The 23,157-nt window shown below is 37.2% G+C and overlaps 1 protein-coding gene across 5 annotated transcripts in view; it reads right to left on the reverse strand.

The window, feature by feature from the left end:
• The window catches only part of LOC115422366 (PR domain containing 16), a 486,977-nt gene that overhangs the window by 222,211 nt on the left and 241,609 nt on the right, over nucleotides 1-23,157 (reverse strand). For 4 of the 5 annotated variants that reach the window (XM_030138668.1, XM_030138666.1, XM_030138665.1 and 1 more), the window contains exon 3: nucleotides 12,920-12,970. In XM_030138668.1, coding sequence (XP_029994528.1) covers nucleotides 12,920-12,970 — 51 coding nt within the window. The remainder of the gene's footprint in view (nucleotides 1-12,919; nucleotides 12,971-23,157) is intronic. The other variant, XM_030138664.1, reaches the window with a different exon arrangement.

The raw sequence follows: 23,157 nt of genomic DNA on the forward strand, positions 1-23,157 counted from the left end.
AAAAAAAGTGCAATTTTAACAATTTATGCCATTATTTGGCTTCAGCTTCTCATTTCCACATGTTCATTACCACTTACAGATCACAGTGGATCTCCAAAAACACAAAACATTTAATAAAAGGAAGAATATTGTTACAATTACACTTAATTCTCTTAAGACATTTCAGGCTGTTCACATTTTTTGTAAAAGGCTAGTCTCTAAATGTAAACATTTTTGTGTAATTTTACCTTTTTTTTACACTAAAACAAAAAAAAAAAGTGGTTTTCATTATTTATAGTTTATTATGACAGTATTTTACTGGTCTGACCCACTTTAGATTGAACTGAACTAAAATTATTTTAACATCTTTGATTGTTTATATCTTCAGTGTAATTTTTGTATTTGACTAATTCATCCTGCGGGCCGGATTGGAACCTTTGGCGAGCCAGTGTTGGGCCCAGGGCCACATGTTTGACACCCCTGCCCTACCCCTTACCCTTACCTGTACCCCTCAGCCCTTGCACTTGGCACTACCCCTTGAAATGGAGTTGCAAGGAAGCTACATATAACATTTAAAATGAATCCCACCAGTAGTTTTGTAGATAATGTTTGAAGAACTTCCTATTGAAGCAATTCTCCTTCCCCTTGTTCCTTCCTGTCAGGTCTGGCATCAAAATGTGGTTCAACAAACCCTAAATAAAGACAGTGGAAATATCAAGGGGAGTCTCATACATGTTATGAAGCTCCCCTTAGCAAAGCGAATTCATTCAGCGTAAAAAAGCAGCCAGACCACCATTCTGCTGTTATGATGCCGGACAAGACAAGTAAATTTAAAAAAAGAAATTGCTAATGAAGACGATGACGACAAAGCCTTCACAGTATCTCCTGTCCCGTCGGCCTGCGAACTCATAAAACTGACATATTTTCTTTTTACTTCAGGGTTTGTAACTATGACAGCGTGAGGAGCACTGACACAAACAGGCCAAGAAGGTCCTGATCGTCTTACACAGATATTCTTCTGCATAAATCCCCTGTGAAAGGCGGTGTGAACTGATTCAATCTCCGTGTTATTGAGAGGTGAATGAATAGAGCTCAGAGAAAGAGAGACAGACAGAGAAATGTAGAGAACGAGTGGGAGATAGATAGTAGCCTTCAGGGGAAGAGGACCGTCTTGGGAAAAAAGCAATCAGTGCTCATTGATTTTCTGCGCTGGTTGAATGGAGGGTGTCTATCTGGAAGTCATTATCTGCCATTTGATCTGCTGCGGTGTTTACACACGTCGAGATGGACAGCAGCGCTCTTCTGAAGACGAGGATTAACACTCAGACGCACAAATACATACACATGCACAGAGCGTAGACTGTCTTCTGCGGCTCCCCCCACACACACACACCTCCTCCTATCGGCTTCCACGGTTAAATCCAAAAAGAAACACAAGTCCTCTGATAGCCTTTTAACTCACACACACACAGTGTATATGTGCTGAATGTGAATACACATGCTTAAGGAGGGCCTAGACAGCTAAACAGACATATAGGCCTGTTTTGTATGGCTGGACCAGACCAAACCAAACAATCCCTGATCCTATCGCTATTAGCTTCAGATAGAGATCTAGAGCTCCAACAACACCGTCCTGTCTGCTGAGAAAGAGGGATAACACCAGTGGAAGAGGATAGATGGAGTAAGCACACAGGGGATTCAGATCCAGATAGCACAGCTTTATATATATATATTTATATATACGGACATGTTGTATTCAGGTGTTTCTTTTCTAACAGGGGTCTGGGATACAAAACAATAACCACAAATGTCCTTGCAAACCATTGCATTGGTTAGTTTGGTTTAAATTATCTTTGCTTCTAAAATGTCTCAGAGATGGTTTTTACTTAATTTCTCCCAACATTGATTTAGTTTTTTTTTTTTTTTTTTTTTTATCCATAACTATGATTTTAAATGTTCTACCTCTACACTTCTAAAATATTTTCATGCTCTGACTGTAAATGATAATTTTCTACCACAACTAACCATCTACTTTCTTCACATCTCACTAAGGAAGAAAAATCTCCCATTAAACTTTAAGGAAATATTGATTTCTTACAGATTTTTTTGTTTGTTTGTCTGTTAGCAAGATAACTCAAAAAGTTGTGGGTGGATTTTGATGAAATTTTCTGAAAATGTTGATACTGGCACAAGGATACGAATATGACTCGCTACAAATCACATTTGTCAAACTGTTTCGACTCGTTGCAGCTTCGCAAATGAGTAGCCGGACGGATGGAAATAAAGTATGCTTCTTCTCACTCCGTTTTGAACATGACCCTTTTTTTTCTCTTTTTTTTGTGTGTATTATTACCTCCGCCAAGTGTAACGGCGGAGGTTATGTTTTCATCGGGGTTTGTCTGTTTGTTTGTCTGTCTGTTAGCAAGAAAAGTCCAAAAGTTATGGACGGATTTGGATGAAATTTTCAGGAAATGTTGATACTGGCACAAGGAACAAACGATTAAATTTTGGTGGTGATCAGGGGGTGGTGTGGGGGGGCTGATCTGCCTTGGCGGAGGTCTGTGCTCTCCAAGTACTTTTCTAGTTTTCCATGTGATGTGGTATTTCTATTGTATTCCATTAACCTGGGCTTTAATTCATAGGGTCATATGTCAGAGAATATTCTGTTTGGTGGAAAAATGAAAATATCTGAATAAAAAGTTCCAGAAAATAAAAATAAAATAAACTCACAGTCATGGATAAAAAAAAGATAAAAAAAAAAACCCCAAAATCAATGTTGAGAGAAACCAAGTAAAAACCGTCAAATATAACAATTTAAAACAAACTAACCAATGCAATGATATTTATCCCAATATAAAACTATATTATAACATTTGTCATTATTATTTCTTATCCCAGACCCCTGTTAGAAAAGAAACACCTGAATTCAACGTGTCCAAATACTTCTGTCCATATAGTGTACATCTATATTCTGTGTGTAGATGCATGTGTATTTGTGCAAACGTGCTTTTTTGCGCAGGTGTAAACCAATACGCTCGGATCCACAGCTAAGCAAGTGCAGGGATATGAATCCAAGGCCTTCCACCTCCCACACATACAGCTATAAGCTCTGGGCAGCTTTTAGTAAGTGGGCTGGAGAAGCTACAATAACATCTTTGCTTCTGTTTTATCCCTCGCCTTAACCCTGACTCTCCCCGTACCCCCCACTTAGAGAGAGGGAGGGTCAGCGCCGTCACTGTTTGCTTTCATGCCATTCTCAGACTTGACTCAGTTGCACAGAACGAACCTACGTTTGCGGTCATCCGAGTGCGTCAGTACGTGGAAAGGGTGACCGTTTCTTTCTAGAATAACTTTAAGATGACTGTAGAATTACCATAACATTAGTTGAGTTGACTCTCAAAGCAGTTTGCGGCTGTCCCAAGTCATAAACTCTATGAAGCAAAAACTTTTAATGGACATAAAAACAAACGGCGCTGTTTAGCAAACGATGTCAACGGGGACCGAAGTCGAGTAGGAAACGACTGGTGTATGGGAATGTAACGCAAAAAAAAGGGTGTGAAAGAGGCATAAATTAAAGAAGTTGAGATGTTCTGATGAGGTCACACATGCTCCACATCAGAACCTATGAATTAAACTGTTTTCCCACCGTTTTCCAATGCTTATAACTTTATTCAAGGTGCTCAGCAGGACTTTCACTGTCAGTACTTCAGATGTATTTCATTTTTATGCATGTTTTATGCACCCAGGTACAGGGTTTTGAGGCAAAGCACAAACAGACTCCGAAACAATTTTTATCCCTGTACCACCAGGCTCTTGAACAATAACATGTGCAATATATAAAGGATGCATGGGTAAGAGAGAGTCTATAATTTTCCAGAATACCGTATTTTATTGTTTTTACACTGTGTGCTTTTATATTTATATTTATTGCTATGTATTTGTTGTACTTTGGTAAGAGCATCCTGAACCAATTTTGTTGTAATTTGAAGTACAATGACAATAAAGCCTATTCTATTCTATTCTATTCTATTCTATTCTATTCTATTCTATTCTATTCTATTCTATTCTGTTCTATTCTTTATCTTCTCTAGTGCATCTCAATAGCAAATGTTACACTTTTTTTGTCATTTCCTGTTCAATAAAAGGTCTCATTTAACCCATTATTACTTTTGTGGCAGTTCCCAAATATATTTTTCTCTAGATTTCACCTTTCTTAAATGATTTATCACCGTTTATTAAAATATTATCCTCTGTATTTTGTATTTTTTCAGTGAAAACCATGTATTTTCGTGTATTTAATTTACTGATCATGTAGATGTTCGTAGAAGCTTAGATTAATGTTGAGGATTATCATATCAGAAACAGAAGAAACTGAAGAAAAAGTGACTTTCTCCTTAAATATATCAGTAACTGAATGTAAAAACCAGTGTGTGTCCATCCACTGTCGTTGATCCAACTCCATGGGTTTTACTGGTGAATCGATGTTGTAGAAGATGATAATGTTTCCATGGTAACTATGGGAGCCCGTGAACATCCAAATGGGTCATATCTGTTGACCATGAAAAGATGAATAACTGCATTTTACACCAATTATTAACATGTATTGATAGGATTCATGGTTCAGAAGTTATAAAATATTATAGATGAGTAGATGGTTTTGGTTGCCAGTTGCACTTTGGGTCTTTATGGGTTAAAAAGCCTCTTGGATTTGCTGGAAAATGTGCACAAATGCAGTCGTTTCCTGATGATCTTAACCCTTTATCGTGTTGAAGTCACCACAAACAGAGATGTAGGTCTTTAAGGATTAAAATAGAACTGCATTGAAGGATCTATGTGGATTTAAGAGATGTCTTATGACCCGGCATTAGGACCACCAACCTGTTTAGACGAAACGAAGAAGATTTGTAACATCTGAACTCCCTTTTACCATTTCATTATCGATTTGTCTGCCTGAATAAACAGGACCAGGTGGTATTACTGTGTTCAAATTATTATTTATAATTGTTTTTATTATGCATTGCTGTAGATTAAACTCTGAAAAATTGGCACTTTATTGCTGTGCACTTTATAAATAAAACTTTTTATAGTTATTCATAAGTAATTTTTAGGGGGGGTGTTATTGTTATTGTTATTTTTTATATCAGTATTTTATTATTTATATTACTTTATCAGTAACTTATACTATTTTTACTAAATGCTGCTGACAGTCGGGGACCTGAGTACAATATTTCATTTGTGTATTTTTTTATTTTTTTTTTTATATGCTGAAATGACAAATAAACTTGAATCTGAATCTGTAAAAGTATATAAAGTATTTGAAATGAGTATCCGTAGCAGTGACATGCAACGTAAACATTCAGTCGCGGAAAAAATTCTTAGACCACCCTGGGTTTTCTTCAATTTCTTGTTCATTTTAATGCCTGGTACAACTACAGGTCCATTTGTTTGGACAAATATAATGAGAACAACAAAAATAGCTCATAGTAGTTTAATTTCAGAGCTGATATCTATCCATTTTCCATGTTTTCTTGATAATAACCAAAATCACTTCAGTTCTTACATCAATATCTATGGCATTGTACGGACAAAAACAGTGCTTTTAGACATTCCATGTTTTCATTTTTGTCTGTTTTAGTCACATGATACACACAGGAGTTAGTAGTGGATTGCATAACCATTGTTTTTGAGGACTTTTGATGGTCTAATCACTTTTTTCCGTGACTGTATATATATATATATATATATATATATATATATATATATATATATATATATATATATATATATATATATATATATATATATATATATATATATAATCACCTATTCTAATGAGGTTGCTTTTGTTTAGTTTGCGTATTATTTTAGTTTATTTATTATTAGTTGTCCATCAAATCAAATGTTTGAACGTCTTGTTTCGTTTGTTTCTCTGATATGAATTAGTGCAGGAACTCAACACTGCACTTGCATTTATTTGTTCATTTATTGTCAGATGTTGTCAATAACGAATGTCTTTGTGATGAATAGGTGTTACTGCAGTGGTCACAAATGGGGATCCTAACGACAGAGCTACATAAATATTCGTACAATATAGTCTGTTTTAGTCACATGATACACACAGGAGTTAATACTTGACTGCATAACCATTGTTTTTGATGGTCTACTAACATTTTCCGCAACTATGCAATAGTAAAACCTTGACAGGGACCATTTTATTGCACTTTAAGTACCTTTTTTCGTACTTTTCCTGCATTTTCTGATATTACTTCGATACTTTTACTTAAACGAGGCTTTGAACTCAGACCTTTTACTCACACTGGAGTATTTTCACAGCATGGTTTCGGTACTTTCACTCAAGTAAAGGATCTGAATCCTTCTCCTGCCACTGCACGGCACATCTGTTTAATGTAACACGGAGCTAAGAACTAATAACAGCCGCTGTGAAACACACACACACACACACACACACACACACACTTGCACCTTTCAGCAGGAAACTAGTTTACTCACAAGATACAACTTAATTAACATTCTGCTTTAATCGAGCGTGGCGATGGTAATGACATGGTCGAGGCAGGAGAAGCCAGAGTGTGTGTGTGATGTGTGTGACTGCACGTTGTGGATGAATGAGTCATGTCATAAGGAATGGCTCATGCATAATTTCATTCATATTCATAACAGGCATGTGGTCTGCCACCGCCCGATGAGGGCCCACCGCAACTCACACTCTGCATAATGAGATGTGGCCGATATATGTGTGTGTGTGTATGTGTGTGTGTGTATATACTGAGTACAGGTAAGCGTAAAGTGCGTCTGTGTTCTGTCATCTGTGTGTATCACCGTGTGAAGTGTATTTATGTGTATGTGTGTGTGGAGTGGACTACACAGGGGCCTGCACTCTTATGTGGAAGGTGGTTAGGTAGTTTATAAAACCGGCGAGGTTTTTCCACATTGTACGAACATGTGGGGAACAGGGAACGGCCCAAACCACCTGCGGTCAACTCTTAAAATAAGCTCACTGACTAATGTAGGATTTCACATCAACCAGGCAGTCAGTAATTTGCATGCCAGCCTGTTTATAGAGGGTACAGCAACATAACCTTTGACCTGAAATGCAAATTAGGACGTTTAAGTGATTTTGTTTTTCTAATGGCCAAAGTGGTCATAATTTTCAATGATGCCAACGGGGGTGGGGTGTTTCGTGAAACAGCCGTCGCTATGGTGACGGAGTCTGGATTACAATCACACATCTAGTCTCTCTTTCACATGCGGCTTTCATTAGAGAAGGCCGGACTTGCGTGGAAGAGCGGTCCGCCATTAGTTCTGCTTCTGTTGTTTGGATCAAGCTGTCACATGAGATAAGACACAGGGCGAGTACCAAGTCTGGAGACAACGCCGCCGTCTCAGTTCTAATTTCTCTGATAGCTAAATCTACGGCAGATCACAACATATCAGCGTGACAAATGATGATAGTTTTGACCTTGTTCCTGTCAATCAGCATCAATAGAACCGGGACATGCTGACAAACGTCCATGTAAAAGCTCACTCGCATTCACCATGATGGTACTGAACGCTGCTGAAGGGGATATCAGTCAAATACTGCTGATATTCTGCAAAAATAAGACCAATGCCCCTGCATCTCACTGGAATGTTCTATCAAGAATCAATAAGAAGTTGAACTTGTGAGGTTGCTATGTTCTGTTCTATGTTAGAGTCTTGTGGTCTGGACACAGAAGATCAATCTCCCAATAGAAGTGGGTGGTACTTTCACTGGAGGAGAACTCAACTAATTCAGTCAAAGTCCATATATGACTTCAATCAGTGCTCAGTAGGAACTATATTGATATCTGTAACCATTTACATGTCATAAACCATTAAAATACGGACCATGATAAGGAAAGGCAAGTGTTTTATATTTCAGAAATTTGTCAAAAATAAAAAAAATCTGAATTTCTCAAAACTGTGAGCAAACGTTATAGAAATAATCCCAAGGAAGATACATAAAACATTTGAAATGAATCCGACCAATAGTTTCAGAGAAGAAGACTGCTGAAATGTAGACATTGATGACCTTGAGTTTGACTCTTCAAGGTCGCTCAAGGTCAAAGTTCATGGTACCACATGAAAGTCCATATATGACTTCCTATCAGTGCTCAATAGTAACTATATTGATATCTATAACTATTTACATGTTATAAACCATCAAAACATGGCCCATTAAAAATAAAAGCAAATTTTTCAATATTTAAAAAGGCAAAAATCTGAATTTCTCAAAGCTATGAACAAACTTTGTAGACATTGACCCAAAGAAGATACATATAAAACTTAAAAGGAGTCCAACCAGCAATTTCGGAGAAGATAGTTGAAATGTAGAAACTGATGACCTCGAGTTTGACCCTTCAAGGTCACTCATGGTCAAAGGTCATGGACCCAAATGAAAGTCCATATATGACTTACGATCAGTGCTCAATAGTAACTATATTAATATCTGTAACCATTTCCATGTTATACGTCATCAAAATATGGACAATATTTCAAAAATTCGTAAAAAAAAATAAAAAAAATCTGAATTTCTCAAAGCTATGAACAAAGTTTGTAGACATTGTTGCAAGGAAGCTATATATAACATTTGAAATGAATCAGATCAGTAGGTTCACGAATTTTCAAGGTCATTGAAGAAATTGTTAACGAAGACTACATTCATACAGCTGGTCTTACTGCACAATTTGGATTTTTTGGTGCAATCTGATTTTTTTGTGTGCTTGTTCATATTACACATTAAATGCGACTTCTATCAGTTTTGAGTATGAACTGAATGAGACCCCGAAGAGACCCGCATGCGCAAAAAAGGTTCCGACGTAATATGTGACCACACACTGTGTTTAAGGAAATAAATATACTATTTGCGCCGCTTCTCCTCCTGGGACGCAGAATTGAGACATTTGTCACATTTCAATGACGTAAAGGTGACTGTATTTATAGTAAATATTTGAAGTGCATATAAATATTATAGTTCATATTAAAAACGGTTGATTATGCAAATCTGATTGTGTGTGAGGTGACTAAAAAAGTGTATGTGAATGGTTTGTATGGATGCTTTTGCGTTATTGGAAAAATATACAGAAAAATAAAGTGTTAACAAAGCATTAGGAAGTGGAATTGAGTTAATAATTAGTTTGTAAAATGGAGATGGGAGTTTATAAGTTATACTTCTACCCATTCCTTTTTGGTTGCCGAAAAATTTTGTTTGACCATGTTGTATGTTTCTTTGTTATTCTATGTGCTCGAAATAAAACTAAACTAAAACTAAAGGTCGGATATATGTAACCTGGCTGTTCAGACTTAAGTCGCATTGCAAAATATCAGATATATATCAGATTTAGGACCAAATGTAGAAGTGGCCTGGGTCGGATTAGTGCTGTTCAAACTGTCTTTAACAGATCGGATACAGGTCACATATGGGCTAAAAAATCTGATTTGGGCCGTATTTGTCTGCAGTCTGACCGTAGCCTCAGAAAACTCAGCGTCTTCCCAACAGCTCATGGCTTATTGGTCATTGCGCTAAAAAGCAGCTCAACTCTGATAAAACCTGTCATCACTTACTACAACAAATCATAATTTAGCACCATTGATTTGGTTTCAGCTGCAGTGCCATCGACTCGATGGTCACCCTTCCGTGCCTTCGACAGTTCTCAGGGAAAGCGTCCACTCTGCTGCAGCCATTGTTCTTTCATGGACCATTAGATGGACATGAACTCTCCGGCTGTCCTGTCTTGACCCGGCGACACTGGCTGTAAAAGCAAACTGCCCAACCTCTTCAATAAATTTATCACCTCATAAAGTGGTCAGTGACTGGTCAATGGGACGTGTCGGTCGGAGCCTGTGCAAGTGTCGGGGCTTTTGGCGGAATAAACGCAGGATTCGATGGACGGCAGATGCTAGGATTTATTAATAAAAGTGGACGATAAGTAAGAAAACCTCAAAAACCTCTAAATGTTTAACAAATCCACTAATTCTATTAATACATGTAAATAACTGGTGAAAAATACAGTTTATCATCTTTTCATGGTCATCAGATATGAGCCATTTGGACGTTCAGAGGCTCCGTAGTTACCATGGAAACACCGTCATCTTCTACAACATTGATTCACCAGCAAAACCCACAGTTTGACAAGTGATAGTGGTTGGTTTTATGTTGTGTTAATGATATATTTTGCTGAAAAAGCCACTTTTTATTCAGTTTTCTCTGTTTTGATACAATAGCATTTGAATTTACACTGACTCTTACTCGTATATCTACATAATCAATTAATTAAACATAGGAAAATATCAGATTATTGCTGAAAAATGAAAAATGTTGAGGAAAATATTCTAATAAATGGTGATAAATCACTAAGTTGCCACAAAAATAGTTCTAGGTCTTTTAAACTTTCCAATAAATGCAGCTACAAATAGATGAATTATAACTAAGTATGACTTTTACTACACACAGTAACACTACACATGTACGCTTTGCAAAATCTTATGAGGAAAGCTCTAAAAATGTATAATTCTACTATTTGCTAATATTTAATTCTAAGTGCTTGATTAAATGTCCACAAAGTCATGTTTTTTGTATAATTATGCAGATGTTTTAGCAAATACAGGGCTGAAAAATGCATTTTTTTTTTCTCTAATAAACAGAACTGACTGATATGTTTTTCTTTGCAGGGTTAGTAGAAATTATTAGCAATCAAAGAGATGAGGAACTAAGATTTGGAACTGATATGCAGTACATTTGTAGGTAAAAACAACACAGACTGTACTATAACTTTAGTAAAATATAGAAAAGTAGAACAAGATGTGCATTTCAAAGCAAACACGTTCCATAACAGCGCATGATTCTTGAAGAAATTAAATAAAAAGAGTAGTTTGTGTTTCCTTATGTGTTTGTCTGTTTTATGTTGTGTTACAGAGAGTGAAAGGAAGCTGCATCAGAACCGAAAAAGTCAGATAATCAGATTTTATGATTGGCTACACTGATGATCCATGGAGTTGCAACTGGATGGATGTGTAAAATTACCTGCGATAATAAAATGTCATGTATTTAACCCATAAAGACCCAAAAAAACCCACAGGTGACCAAAAACATCTATTGATCAAAAATGTTTAATAACTTCTAAAACACTAAACCTATCAATACATGTAAATAATTGATGTAAAATACAGTTTGTTGGCTTTTCATGGTCATCAGATATGATCCATTTGGAGATTCAGAGGGTCCATAGTTACCATGGAAACACCGTCATCTTCTACAACATTGATTTACCAATAAGACCCATGGAGCTGGATCAATGACAGCGGTTGTAGATGCTTATTTTTGCGTTCAATTATTGAAATCTTTGCTGAAAAACTCACCTTTTCAGTCAGTTTTCTCTGTTTCTATTATAATAACCCTCAACTTTAATCTGAGATTTCATGAACATCTACATGATCAGTGAATTAAATATCAGGAAATGCTTGATTTTCACCTAAAAAAAACACAAACAGACAGAGGATAATATATTTGTTTCATTGGCTTAGTCTTCATTCCTGATATTGTATTTTATATTTTGTTGGACTGTCCTCTCTCTGTAGTACAACGTTGTATTAGGGCCACATAAGAAAATAAAAATGCTTGTCACTACGAGAATAAAGTCCTTATATTTTGAGAATCAAGTCATAATATGAGAATAAAGTCGTAGTTTTAAAAAACTCGTTATTTAACGAGAATAAAGTCGTACTTTTATGAGATTAAAGTCGTAATATTTTGAAAATTCAACAGAGTTTCCGGTTTCACAGCGAACACAACAAGCGAAGCAGCAACTTTCACTTCTGTTGGACTCCAAAACTCGGAGTAAAATCCTCAGTTTCTTCAGAAACAACAAACCCATAGCTCTGGTATAACCACCGGTAGCTCTGCAGCCGACCACTTCGTCAGTTTCTCTTCACCAAAAGAGGCAATTTGCTACAAATCAGTTTGGTTCTTACGACAAAACAAACCCAAACGTGTGCAAATTCACGTCAAAGTTCTGAGACTAATGATAATGTGTTGCTGGTGGGACAGACTCAGTATTTGGCCTTTGTACATAAAACCCCAAATGAAAGTATAACTTCACAAAATGTTCCAATTTCTCCATTATTTGATGACTGGCTATGACTTTATTCTCATTATATGACTTTATTCTTATTAAATAATGAGGGTTTTTTTTTTAAACTGCTGCTTTATTCTCATTATATTATGACTTTACTCTTGTTAAATAATAAGGTTTTTTTAAAACTACAACTTTATTCTCATTATATTATGACTTTATTCTTGTTAAATAATGAGTTTTTTTAAAATACGACTTTATTCTCATTATATATTGATTTTATTCTTGAAATATAACAACTTTATTCTCGTTAAATAATACGTTTTTTTAAACTATGACTTTATTCTCATTATTTAATGACTTTATTCTCAAAATATAACAACTTTATTCAACTTTATTAAGTGTTTTTATTTTCTTATGTGGCCCTAATACACCATCATACTGTAGCACATTGAGATTCTGCCGAATGAAAAGTGCTTTATAAATGCAATTTACTGATATTATTATTATTATTATTATTATTATTATTATTATTATTATTATTATTATTATTATTATTATTATTATTATTATTATTATTAAATAGAGATAAATCACTCAAGAAAAGGTAAATCTAGAGGAAACATTCATTTGGGAATTGACCTAAAAGTAGCTTTGGGTCTTTATGGGTTAAAGAAACATGTGTATGTGCTGAAGAAGAACCAGCAGATGTGAGATTAAAGATGTTTATATGGACAGAAAACGAAACTCTTGAACCTTCAATACAGAAGGAAATACAGAAGGATAGTTGTCAGGGTGAGGGCGGTGCAAAAAAGGTGTAACAGTCCTACCTTTTTGATGCAGCTGTCAGGGGAGGAGTCTTCATGGTCGTTCATCATCTGCTAAGAGAAGAAAAAGACGTCTGTTTATAACCAAATAAGATGGAAGAAATAAGCACCGAATAACAAACTCTGAATTCAGAAAGAAGTTTATCAAAAGACATTATTGATTCCTGTGTGGTGTCTGTAACGTTAAGAGCGTTCACGGTTCATCACACTCACTCTCTGAGCTCCAAATGTGACCAGAGGGACAAAATAATGGACGGAGAGGTCACAAAAACACACAGAAGCAAACATAACACCACACACACACACATACAAACACACACACCCTGATGAATGAATGCCCCACAGATTTGACGTTAATTCTCCGCTTCAGCGTTGCAGGAAATTTGGCCGAGACCGTCTGTGTGTGTCTGTGAATGTGTGTGTAATTAAGCCTTCAAGCAATATTTACTGGGGGCAGATGGGTGGTAGAATGCTCCCAGTGTCTGCCAGAGGAAATGAAGGAAGTGGGGGAATGATGAAGAGATGGGGCTGCTCCGTTTGCAACGAGGGGGTATTTCACGTATAATGGCAACCCAGAGTCCCTCTCCGTCTGTCTGTCGGTGTCTTTCTCTCGCTCTCTCTGAAGCCCATTGACGGCGAGCGGGGGGATCAAAGACGAGATGCAGACTGTTTTCAGAGCCGTTCCAGGCGGGGAGGGAGAGTCTAAGTTGAGTGAAATTAGGCCTATAAAACTTCCTCAAGTGCAGACACACGGCATATCTTAACCTCCCTTTTCCTGCTCCCTATCCTCCCCATCTGCCCTTTAACACTAGGTGTGTTGTTTGGCTGTTGTCACAACACCAGCGGCCCTTATTAGAGCTGACATATTAAAGTTTGTATTTCCTAAACTAATGAGGCCCACCATGAATGGGAAAGTGACATTTATCTGCTGAGGAATCTGCTGTGAAAACTGAGAGGCTATTCTTTTCGATTCTGCCGTACAGCGTCGGCCTTTATGCGCCCTCCTGAATTCATAGGGATTATTAACGGTGAGCACGAGCCCGTAGCCATCTATATATATATATATATATATATATATATGTATAAAAAGGTGCCGGTGAGTTTGTCTTTAAGGGTGTTTACTCCACATAGCGGCCCATTTTCAATTCGTACCTCTGGGTAAAAACAGAGAACCAGATGGGCCATGTGCGCACCAACTTCCACCGCATTAAGCTGTCAAGGGATCCGTTTCTCAAGCTGGCCAAATGGGAGCAATTACACCACAGATACTTACTACAGTGTTTTCAGCCTACTTACACATCATTTAAACCTTTGCACAAGCACCCTGCTCCTAAAGTCTGTTTGATACCAGGCAACAGTAAACATGTCATCCCCCACAAGAGATGCAGTCCCCTTCGCTGCAAATCACATTTGTCAAACTGTTTCGACTTGTTGCAGCTTCGCAAATGAGTAACTGGACGGATGGAAATAAAGTATGCTTCTTCTCACTCCTTTTCAAATATAGTCGCTTTTTCTTTGATCCTCAAATTGCGCAAATATAACTTGCGCATAAAAATTTACCTAATGGAAAAACAACAATTTTGCCAAAAGTCTCATTTTTCGATTAAAAGTTTTTGCGCTGGCAAGAGGTGGTTTTTCGGGGGTAGAGCAAATGGTAAATCACGCAAAACTGTAATGGAAAGACCTTTTTTCGCAACTAGAGACAGGTGAATTAAAAAAACGGATGTTGACGTACGTTACAACAAGCAAAGAAGAAGTAGAAGAAACATGTCGCGGAATGTGTGGACACACCAGGAAACCCAATCGTTTTTAAGTTTAGTACGAGATAGAGGGGTAATATATAATAATAATGAATGTATCTGTAAATCAACACCATATTTACGTTCATCACCATTTTTATGGAATGACTTCTCGTGTCATCTCACGATGAAAAATAAACAAATCATCGCATTTGTGATTTAATGGAAAAACTGACACTACGCACTTTTGTTTTTTTGACATTTAATAAATATCGGTAAAGTTTTGAGCAGATGCCCAATGGAAAAGCGACTTATGACTTTTTTTTTTTCTTTTTTAGTGTGTATTATTATTTTTTGCTTTCTTGAATTTTCATTTCTATATTATGTTGTGCAAAGAAGTCAATTAGTAGCAATCAGGAAGCTTGTATCATTTCCATATTCGAAATAAGTGAATATGTGTGCACTAGTGGATCAAAGACACAGTTAGATAGAAGACGTCCTTTTACTGATTGTTTTGTGAATGTTATTGTGTCTATATTTCACAAATATATCTGCTGCACATGACAGAGATACTGACATACTGATGGATACTGAAAATGATGTATATTCAAAATAAATAAATGGAGTTAAGAGATGTCGTCACAAGCCATTTTCAACACTTTTCATTGGTTAAATATTTCTAAAACTGTCAGGCAAACGAGAAGACTGACCAATAAAATATGTTTTTATGATAAAAAACACAAAAAAAGACCAAAAATGGACATATGAGGTTTCAGCCTGACAGCGACGATATACAAGTGAAATGATAATAATTAAACCTGAAAATTTTCTGAGTCAATATTGGGCGAAATACACAAAAACGTTACAAGTGGTAACAGAACTACAGCTATTCATAAGAATAGCTTATGATACATATGATAATATATGATAATATTTTAGTGACTAATGATGATATTTTAATGACAGCGTGAAGGAGTTAATCCCATGTTGTTTTAACATTACACATTCTTACGTTATAGAGTATATTATGTATAATATTCTTCTCTGCTTGGTTTAGTATCACTGTTTGGTTGCTATGTTAGTTACTGATGATTCATGGACTGGTGACTGCTCATTTTGAATTAGTTTTCTCTCTTTTTTTGAGCTGAGCTGATGGAAAAAGTGAATTTCCTACTGGGATCAATGAAGTTCATCTGCATCTGTACTAAACCTATACTCTGCTGTATTTCTATAATGAATAAACTTTGATTTGATTTGATTAACCAAATAGAATTAATGTCATAGATGCTAATGTGCTGCTTTAAAGAATATATATCCAAATAGGCATCAGGCCTAGGTAAACTCTTCCATTCTGGTGTGTTTTCTGTAAACTGATATGCTGCTTGTGCTGGTTAAAAAAAAAAAAACTGGTTAAATTTGTCGGCTCTGGAAGAAAAACTGTGTTCGTGAGGTTAAAACATGGCAACGGCGCTGATAGTGAGCAAGCGAGTGAGTAGGAAAGACGGAGGGAGAGGGAGGACTTCCCCTTTCTTGTAATGCACAAGACCAGCTGCAACAGTTTACAAAACCAACAGCTTGGCTGAGTCGTCTAAAATGCTACCAGGCGTTCAACAACTATAGGACAATTTCTGGACTTTCCCCCTGTTCTGTTCAGCTACATGCCAAGTGTAAATATGTGTGTGTATCAAATTGTGCAAGAGTAACCTAAAACTGTAGAAGACATGCAAGCAGACATGAGTGGTTTTACTGATGCCTTAATGTCTTTCAGCCTCAGGTGGGGGGTCGGGAGTGTGTGGGCTCGCTATCGGCCAAACCTCAGTTTTGGACGCAGATACACTGAGCTGACTGTCAGGAAAATGCTAATTATAAAGCTTCCTTCCGCAAACTCAATGCAATTCTAATCTAAATTTGTCTGCTGAAAAGTGACCCAATGAGTTTTCTGTTGAACGTGGAGTTTAAACATTAGCGGTTAACGGGGTTTCCAGTGGTGAGACACAGGGGCTTGTGTAATGATGATAATAACACAAAGGCAGGTGGAGACGCTCTTTCAACGCTGACATACAGTACTGCATAAACACACACACACACAGACAGAGTGACACACATACCAGACAAACACAGACAGAAACACACACAGAATAGCTTAGCCTTGCAGCAGGACCCCGCCAAGCAAATAAATAAGCTATTAATTAGGGAAGGAAAATGTGATTGGCCACTGACTGGCGGCGCTATGATTTATTGCACGTGTCACCGTCATCTCAAAGTGACTTTTACTCTGGGTCGGTGAAACAAATCCAAATAGAGACTGGCCTGTTGAGAGGGATAGATTTTCCACTACACAGTGAGAAGCAAAATTGTCCATTTGTTCTGTATCTAGCCTGCTGAATGCTGACATGTCAATATGTCTTATGGAGAAGAGAAAACACTGAAGTGAGGGTAATTAGAAAGTGAGTGTGAGTGTGTGTCTGGGCACACAGCTTCTCTCTCTGGCCCATATGACCTCAAACATAAACAAATCCAGTCGTGGCTTGATGAAAGTGCAGCCACCTGCAGAATCCTTCCACCAGGATCTGTCCAGACCCTCATTAGGGGTATGGGCTAAATGTGTGCGTAAGTGTATCTCAACATGTCTGTGCTGTGTGCTTTCACACTAGGCGGGAGGGAAAACCCCACCATTATTAGTGTTTCATAGCACAGCTTTTGTTATTGAACAGAGTCAGGAGTTTTTCAGCGCCACTTTAGCACCATTCGTATTGACATGCCGTGATGACCAAGCAGACAAAAGAAAACACGACACGGGGAGAGACACTCCGCGAGTGGACTGCTTCATTGTTTTTACAAGACCTGTCACCGGCTAAAACACATGACAGAGCAGAACCTAGCTACGTTTATTTCCAGAACTCATTTAATGTGTAAAAACAGCCAAAATGCCCTGAGGTCCTTTTCTTTTCTTTTTTTTTTTTTTTTTTTTTTTTTTTTTTTTTGGGGTGGGCCAAGAAGCATATGTGTTGGTTTTCTATGCATGTAAGCTCAAGTCAGATCTTAATGGAACAACCCAAAGAACCCAAAGAGTAATCTTCTATTCTTGCATCTAACCGATGAAAAGACTGAGTGGGTCGCCATGGCAACCAGATGAGAACCTTACAAAAGCTAACTCATCATCTTCCTCAGGCCGGAGGAGAACCTCGAAAAAGAGGGGCCCCACTTGGACGTTGGTGCCGTAGGAAAATGTTAGCATTCTGTTGCCAAAAACAATTCTCCTCAAGTCTGGATAATATGAGGCAATACAGCAACACAACCCAATGGATGGCTGCGGATGTCACAAAGCCACAAGTTTCCAAAAAGAACCAGCAGCAAACAAACCTCAGGGCTTTTTGAAACAGAGCCCTGACTGACAATCCATTGGCTGCAAGAGCCACACCAAGAAAGCCACAAATTGAAAGTTTTGCTACGCATTTATTGGGAACTTTTGCAGCTCCTTGGCACGTTGACAGAATTTCATTGTGGTGGCAATGCCCTAGACGAGTTATTGATCTTTTTGACGTATAGATGGAAGAGGAAGCGGTCTTTCACTGTTGGCTGTGTTGAATAATAAACTGCAGTAAAAGAGTATTTGTGTCAGAGAGTAGCAAAGGAATAAAAGGCGAAAAAAAAAAATGAAAGGGGATGCTCTGGTTCTCATTGCTGGAACCTTTAAAATAAAAACTAACCATCATGTCAAACCTAATCTCAACAAATAGATGTGATTCCACAAGCGCTGTAATATTGGCAAATATGATCAAAACACTCTAACTACATTTACATGCACATAACATTCTGTTTTCCCTTCTTCCTAAGCTGTTTATATGGCTAATGAAAATGTAATATTCCCATTTACATGCAGCCCTAGATACCCCACCATTCGCTCCGGTCTTTGATGGCGGTTGATGCTCTAACATGTCATTTATCACATCAAAATATGGAAAAGCACAGCATCTGGAGACACTTGTACCATTTAGGTTCGGGGTCAAAATGGATGTTTTTCAGTTTTCCATCGGATTTGTTAAACTTCCTTCAGTCTTTTCCGACCCTTCTCTATTATTTCTTCAACCAGCATTCTGATACACCTGTTGACATCCAGGTCTTTCATGATGTTTAACAGTAGGTGGGTTCATCCTCACCTACATGCATCTCATCTCCTTGCAAACTTTTAGCAGGTAAAACTGTACATGAAAAGTAAATAGGACTTATAGCATAAATACACTGTACTCATGTGCAGAATATCACTAAAACCCACATAGGATCCGCATATTCTACATATCATAATTGAAAAATGGCAGTGGTGGGTCATCAGGTCCTGTTCTGGCCTAAAGAATCATAATCACTGACCTACACTTACACCCTTCATTTTTATATTCGTTACATAAAGATGTATTAAATTATTCCCAACAGTCTATTCTCTTTATTTCATTTCTCTTTGTTTCACTCCCTGCAGTACACGGTAAAAAAAAAAAAAAAAAAAAGTAAAAGTAAAAAGACGGTAATATTCCGGCAGCAGGTGTGCCGAAAAATACTGTAAAATAATGGAAAATAACCATCTCATAAAAATATGGTAATTTTCCATAATTAAAATACAGTTTTTTGCCCTAACTTTACATGAGATTTTGCTTTTTTTTTTTTTTTTTGTACTGTTTAATGTTTAATAAAGAATATTTACATGTATTACAACAATCAAATTACATACATATATATATATATATATATATATATATATATATATATATATATATTTTTTTTTTTTTTTTTTTTTTTTTTTTTTTTTTTTTTTTTTTTTTCAATTTTTTTTTTCAAATTTTTTTTTTTTTTTCAATTTTCAATGAGACTAAGTTGTACAATTCACTGATAAAAACTGTATTTGGACAGTTTATCAGTGCTTATACATGTTATACTTTCACAAAAATACATTTATTCAACATTTTTGTTGTGAAACCTCCTGTAATTACACAAGATATTTGTCAACTAACAAACACGTCTTGTTAAACTTACAGAACAAATACTTCTTTTACTGTAAACTGTCAGTAATTTTATCTCGTTTTATTATTTTCTTTTACAGTATTAAACTTTAAATTAACAGTTTAATCTCATGAATAGAAAATAAATATTTGTGAAATTATGACACATTTGCAAATGTATTTTAACTGTATTTTTCTGTGAAAAAAGAAAACATTTCTTTTAAAAAACTGAAATTTTTTGGTTATTCACAGTTCCAGTTTTTTAATGTTATTTTACATTTGACATGTAAAATCACAGTCTATTTTTGTCATTTCATTGATATTTTCCTGTATCTTGAAAATACAGGAAAAATCTGTAAAATTAACAGTAAAAATTCTGTTAAAATACAGATTTTTTTTTACAGTGTAGTGTATGTACTGTATATGTTACAACTTTTGTCCAATCCTATTTCACCATCAGTTCAGTTCAGTTTTATTCTTCGTCCCAAACAGGCAATTTGTTTGCAGCAGGACCACACACATACTACACAATACAGAAAGACAGATAAGTTACTAAGTTAAAATGACAAAACACACATCAAACAGTACGCAGACATAACCTGCTCCCGGTCACTGCATGAGCATGCGCCCTCTATCTATGGGATCATCATGTGTTTCCAGGTAAAATAAATCTGCCTTAAGACTCAGAATCAAAAGTGCAGCCTCTGGAGATTAAAATATATGGAATTATATTTTTTGTATAGTACTGATATTAAAAGGTAGATTAAGTCAGGTAGAACACCACTGAAGACCTACGAGTCAAATACATCACTCACCACAGGTAAATTTGGAGCATTAGCTAATTTAGAGTATCCGAGTCTTATACGCTGTTTACATGCCCAATACTAAATTTAGAACATTAATATTATCTTAATCACAACATTATTCAAACATTGCTGTCTCTAAAAACAAATTCATTGAAATGACATATCTGCCCCAAAAAGGGAAGAAAAATAAGTGGATACGAAGCCCTCGGGGTTTTCGTCCAAGGTCTCTCGCTATCATCCAAACCTCCTGATAACAAAGCTTTTACACTTTTCTGCCAGAATATGCCAGAGATTACTTGACTCGAGATACACGTCAGCTTTCGTCTGCTTTTTACCATCTAGTCAGTTGGTGCCTGATTGTAGTCCCTTCCCCGGGCTTGTCCTTAAAATGTGTCTAAAACGGGGCTATTTCAGGACTTCCCAGAGATAGCAGCCTTGACAACTGACCCAAAACAAGACCAGAGCTATGACTTTTTAAAAACATGCCTCGACAATGAGGTGGCGCATTGAGCTCAAGTAAGGCAGGGGGAGGGCCGAGGCAGCGGCAGAGAAAGGAGGAAACGGGCAAGAAATTCTTGCTGCTAAATACCAGGAAACTGGGCGTTCATCAGATAGAATATATTTATGATGACTTTCATAAATGGAAGACTGAAGGTGCTTTAGCCAAGGCAAACAACAAGCAGAGTGCTGATAGAAAACTTTCCCTCTCTTGCTCTTTGTCTCTTTGTGTCGTAGCTGATAGCGACCGTAATTATGAACATAATCACCGCTCGATTCCTTATCATCATCTCCATTTTGCTGAGGAGATTTACTGTATGTGAGAAAATCATACAGTTCATTGAGGCGACCAGAAGAAATGGATGCCGAAGGAACGCATTAGATCCCATTATTTGAGACAAAGAGGAGCGATCAGATTAGCCTGACACTTATCACACCATGCTAAAGCTAATACTGTTACCCAACCCTACATCCAGATGGGGCTTCGGAGGGTGCGGCCTGTGACGGAACTAAGAACTGTTGGTGAGATAGAGCTTAGTGCACAAAGGTTAGATTTGGAACGCAAACACTCACATCTATTGTGCGACTCTGGAAAGTCACGGCCACTTGTCAAATACAAACGGGCGATATTTACAGAACGAGCAGTGACCCCGCATGTCTTAAGAGTCTTTGTGTGATTTATGAAGAAAATGCTTTAGTGAAATATCCTGGCGGCGTTTGCATACACCCCGGACAGATTTGTCTCATCATTTCAGTGTCCTGTATGATTCACAGGTCTTGCATAGACATGTGCAGTCGACGCCACACGTTACACTTAATGATCAGATCAAATATTTGTATTCATGCCGCCTCACAGTTGTGTCGTTTGGAAGAAGAAGAAAGAAAGAAGAAAGTGATGTTACGAGGTCGGGTTTGCACTTTGTCAGCAAACAAAGCTTAGGAAAGAAGAACTGAAAAGCAAAGAGGAATGCAAAGAGAGGTGGAGGGAGAGCCAAAGAGAGGGATTCTGCAAATTTATTAAAAGGGTCATATTTTCCTGGGGATCATGTATGACCATCCATCACCTGATGTCCGAGGCCCCTTATCCTTTTAAGGCCGTTGACTCTGAACTTGGTATCGACAAAACCATAGGGATAAATTATCTGCTCGGCCACCGCTTTATTGATAAGTCATTTGGGAAGATGATCAGTAATAATCATAAGTGAATAAGGGCGTGCCGATAGATCTTCCGCTAGCAGATGTTGTGACAGCCGCGCGGTTCAAACCCAATAAATAACCCCACCTTTTGGCCTAAGAGGATTGCCTACACAGCATCAGCAGCTGCTGCGCCGTGCCTTTCAGATAATGATATATCACGTCCTCCCTCTTCATTTTGATAAAGGTTGCGGTTTATCGATATGTGGCAGCAGGAGGAAAAATCATATTGCCTTATTTCTAATGACCTCCTATTCTTCCCATGACACACATTGCCTCTTAGCAAGCAACAGGGTTATGGGAGTAAGATTTAGGGTCTTGACTTAAGGGCATATAGATCGAAGCAAAGGTCACGCAGCGGATACTTTTCATTTCACATACCTCAGCTGAGCAAGATGCCAATGCAGCCTATGCATATATGAATGTTTACATTTATGTACGACATAAATCTGATACTGGTTTCTCAGTTCAGCAGTCTCATATGTTTCATATCTCCATTTCCCCTTGCAAAGTGAATTTGTTTATTTAGAAACTTACACCAGACCACACTGTCTGTCCCTGTGTCTAGTGCCAATATGAATCCCTAATTCAAACCAGGAATTCCTTTTAGTAGGTAGAAAGACATAGAAACAGACTCTCCGGAGAGGGATCTCTCATCGCATCAGGGGCTTTTCTGGACGCCGGCCACCGAGATATTGTCACGTGACGATGGATAACTGGCGAGTAAACTGCATATCGTTTATCAGGGCCCGGCTAAATATTTACACCGTTTGCGTATTTCAACATAAACAGAAGGATTTTGGTAGCTTTTCATTCCTTTTCTTTCTTTCCTCAAATCCAGACTAAGTACAGGAAAGGGAAACATGCTTGATGCAGGAGAAGACACATGGAAAGAGCAACAGTAACGGTTTGTTTTTCGGGAGTTTTTACTCTTATTTTTAGCTTCTATTTTAGTTTTGTTTTAAAAGTAAGTGTGATAGGTTAGTTTTTATTTTATGACAAGTCTATTTTTA

This window comes from Sphaeramia orbicularis, chromosome 7 (genome assembly GCF_902148855.1).
Source record: "Sphaeramia orbicularis chromosome 7, fSphaOr1.1, whole genome shotgun sequence".
NCBI lineage: Eukaryota > Metazoa > Chordata > Actinopteri > Kurtiformes > Apogonidae > Sphaeramia > Sphaeramia orbicularis.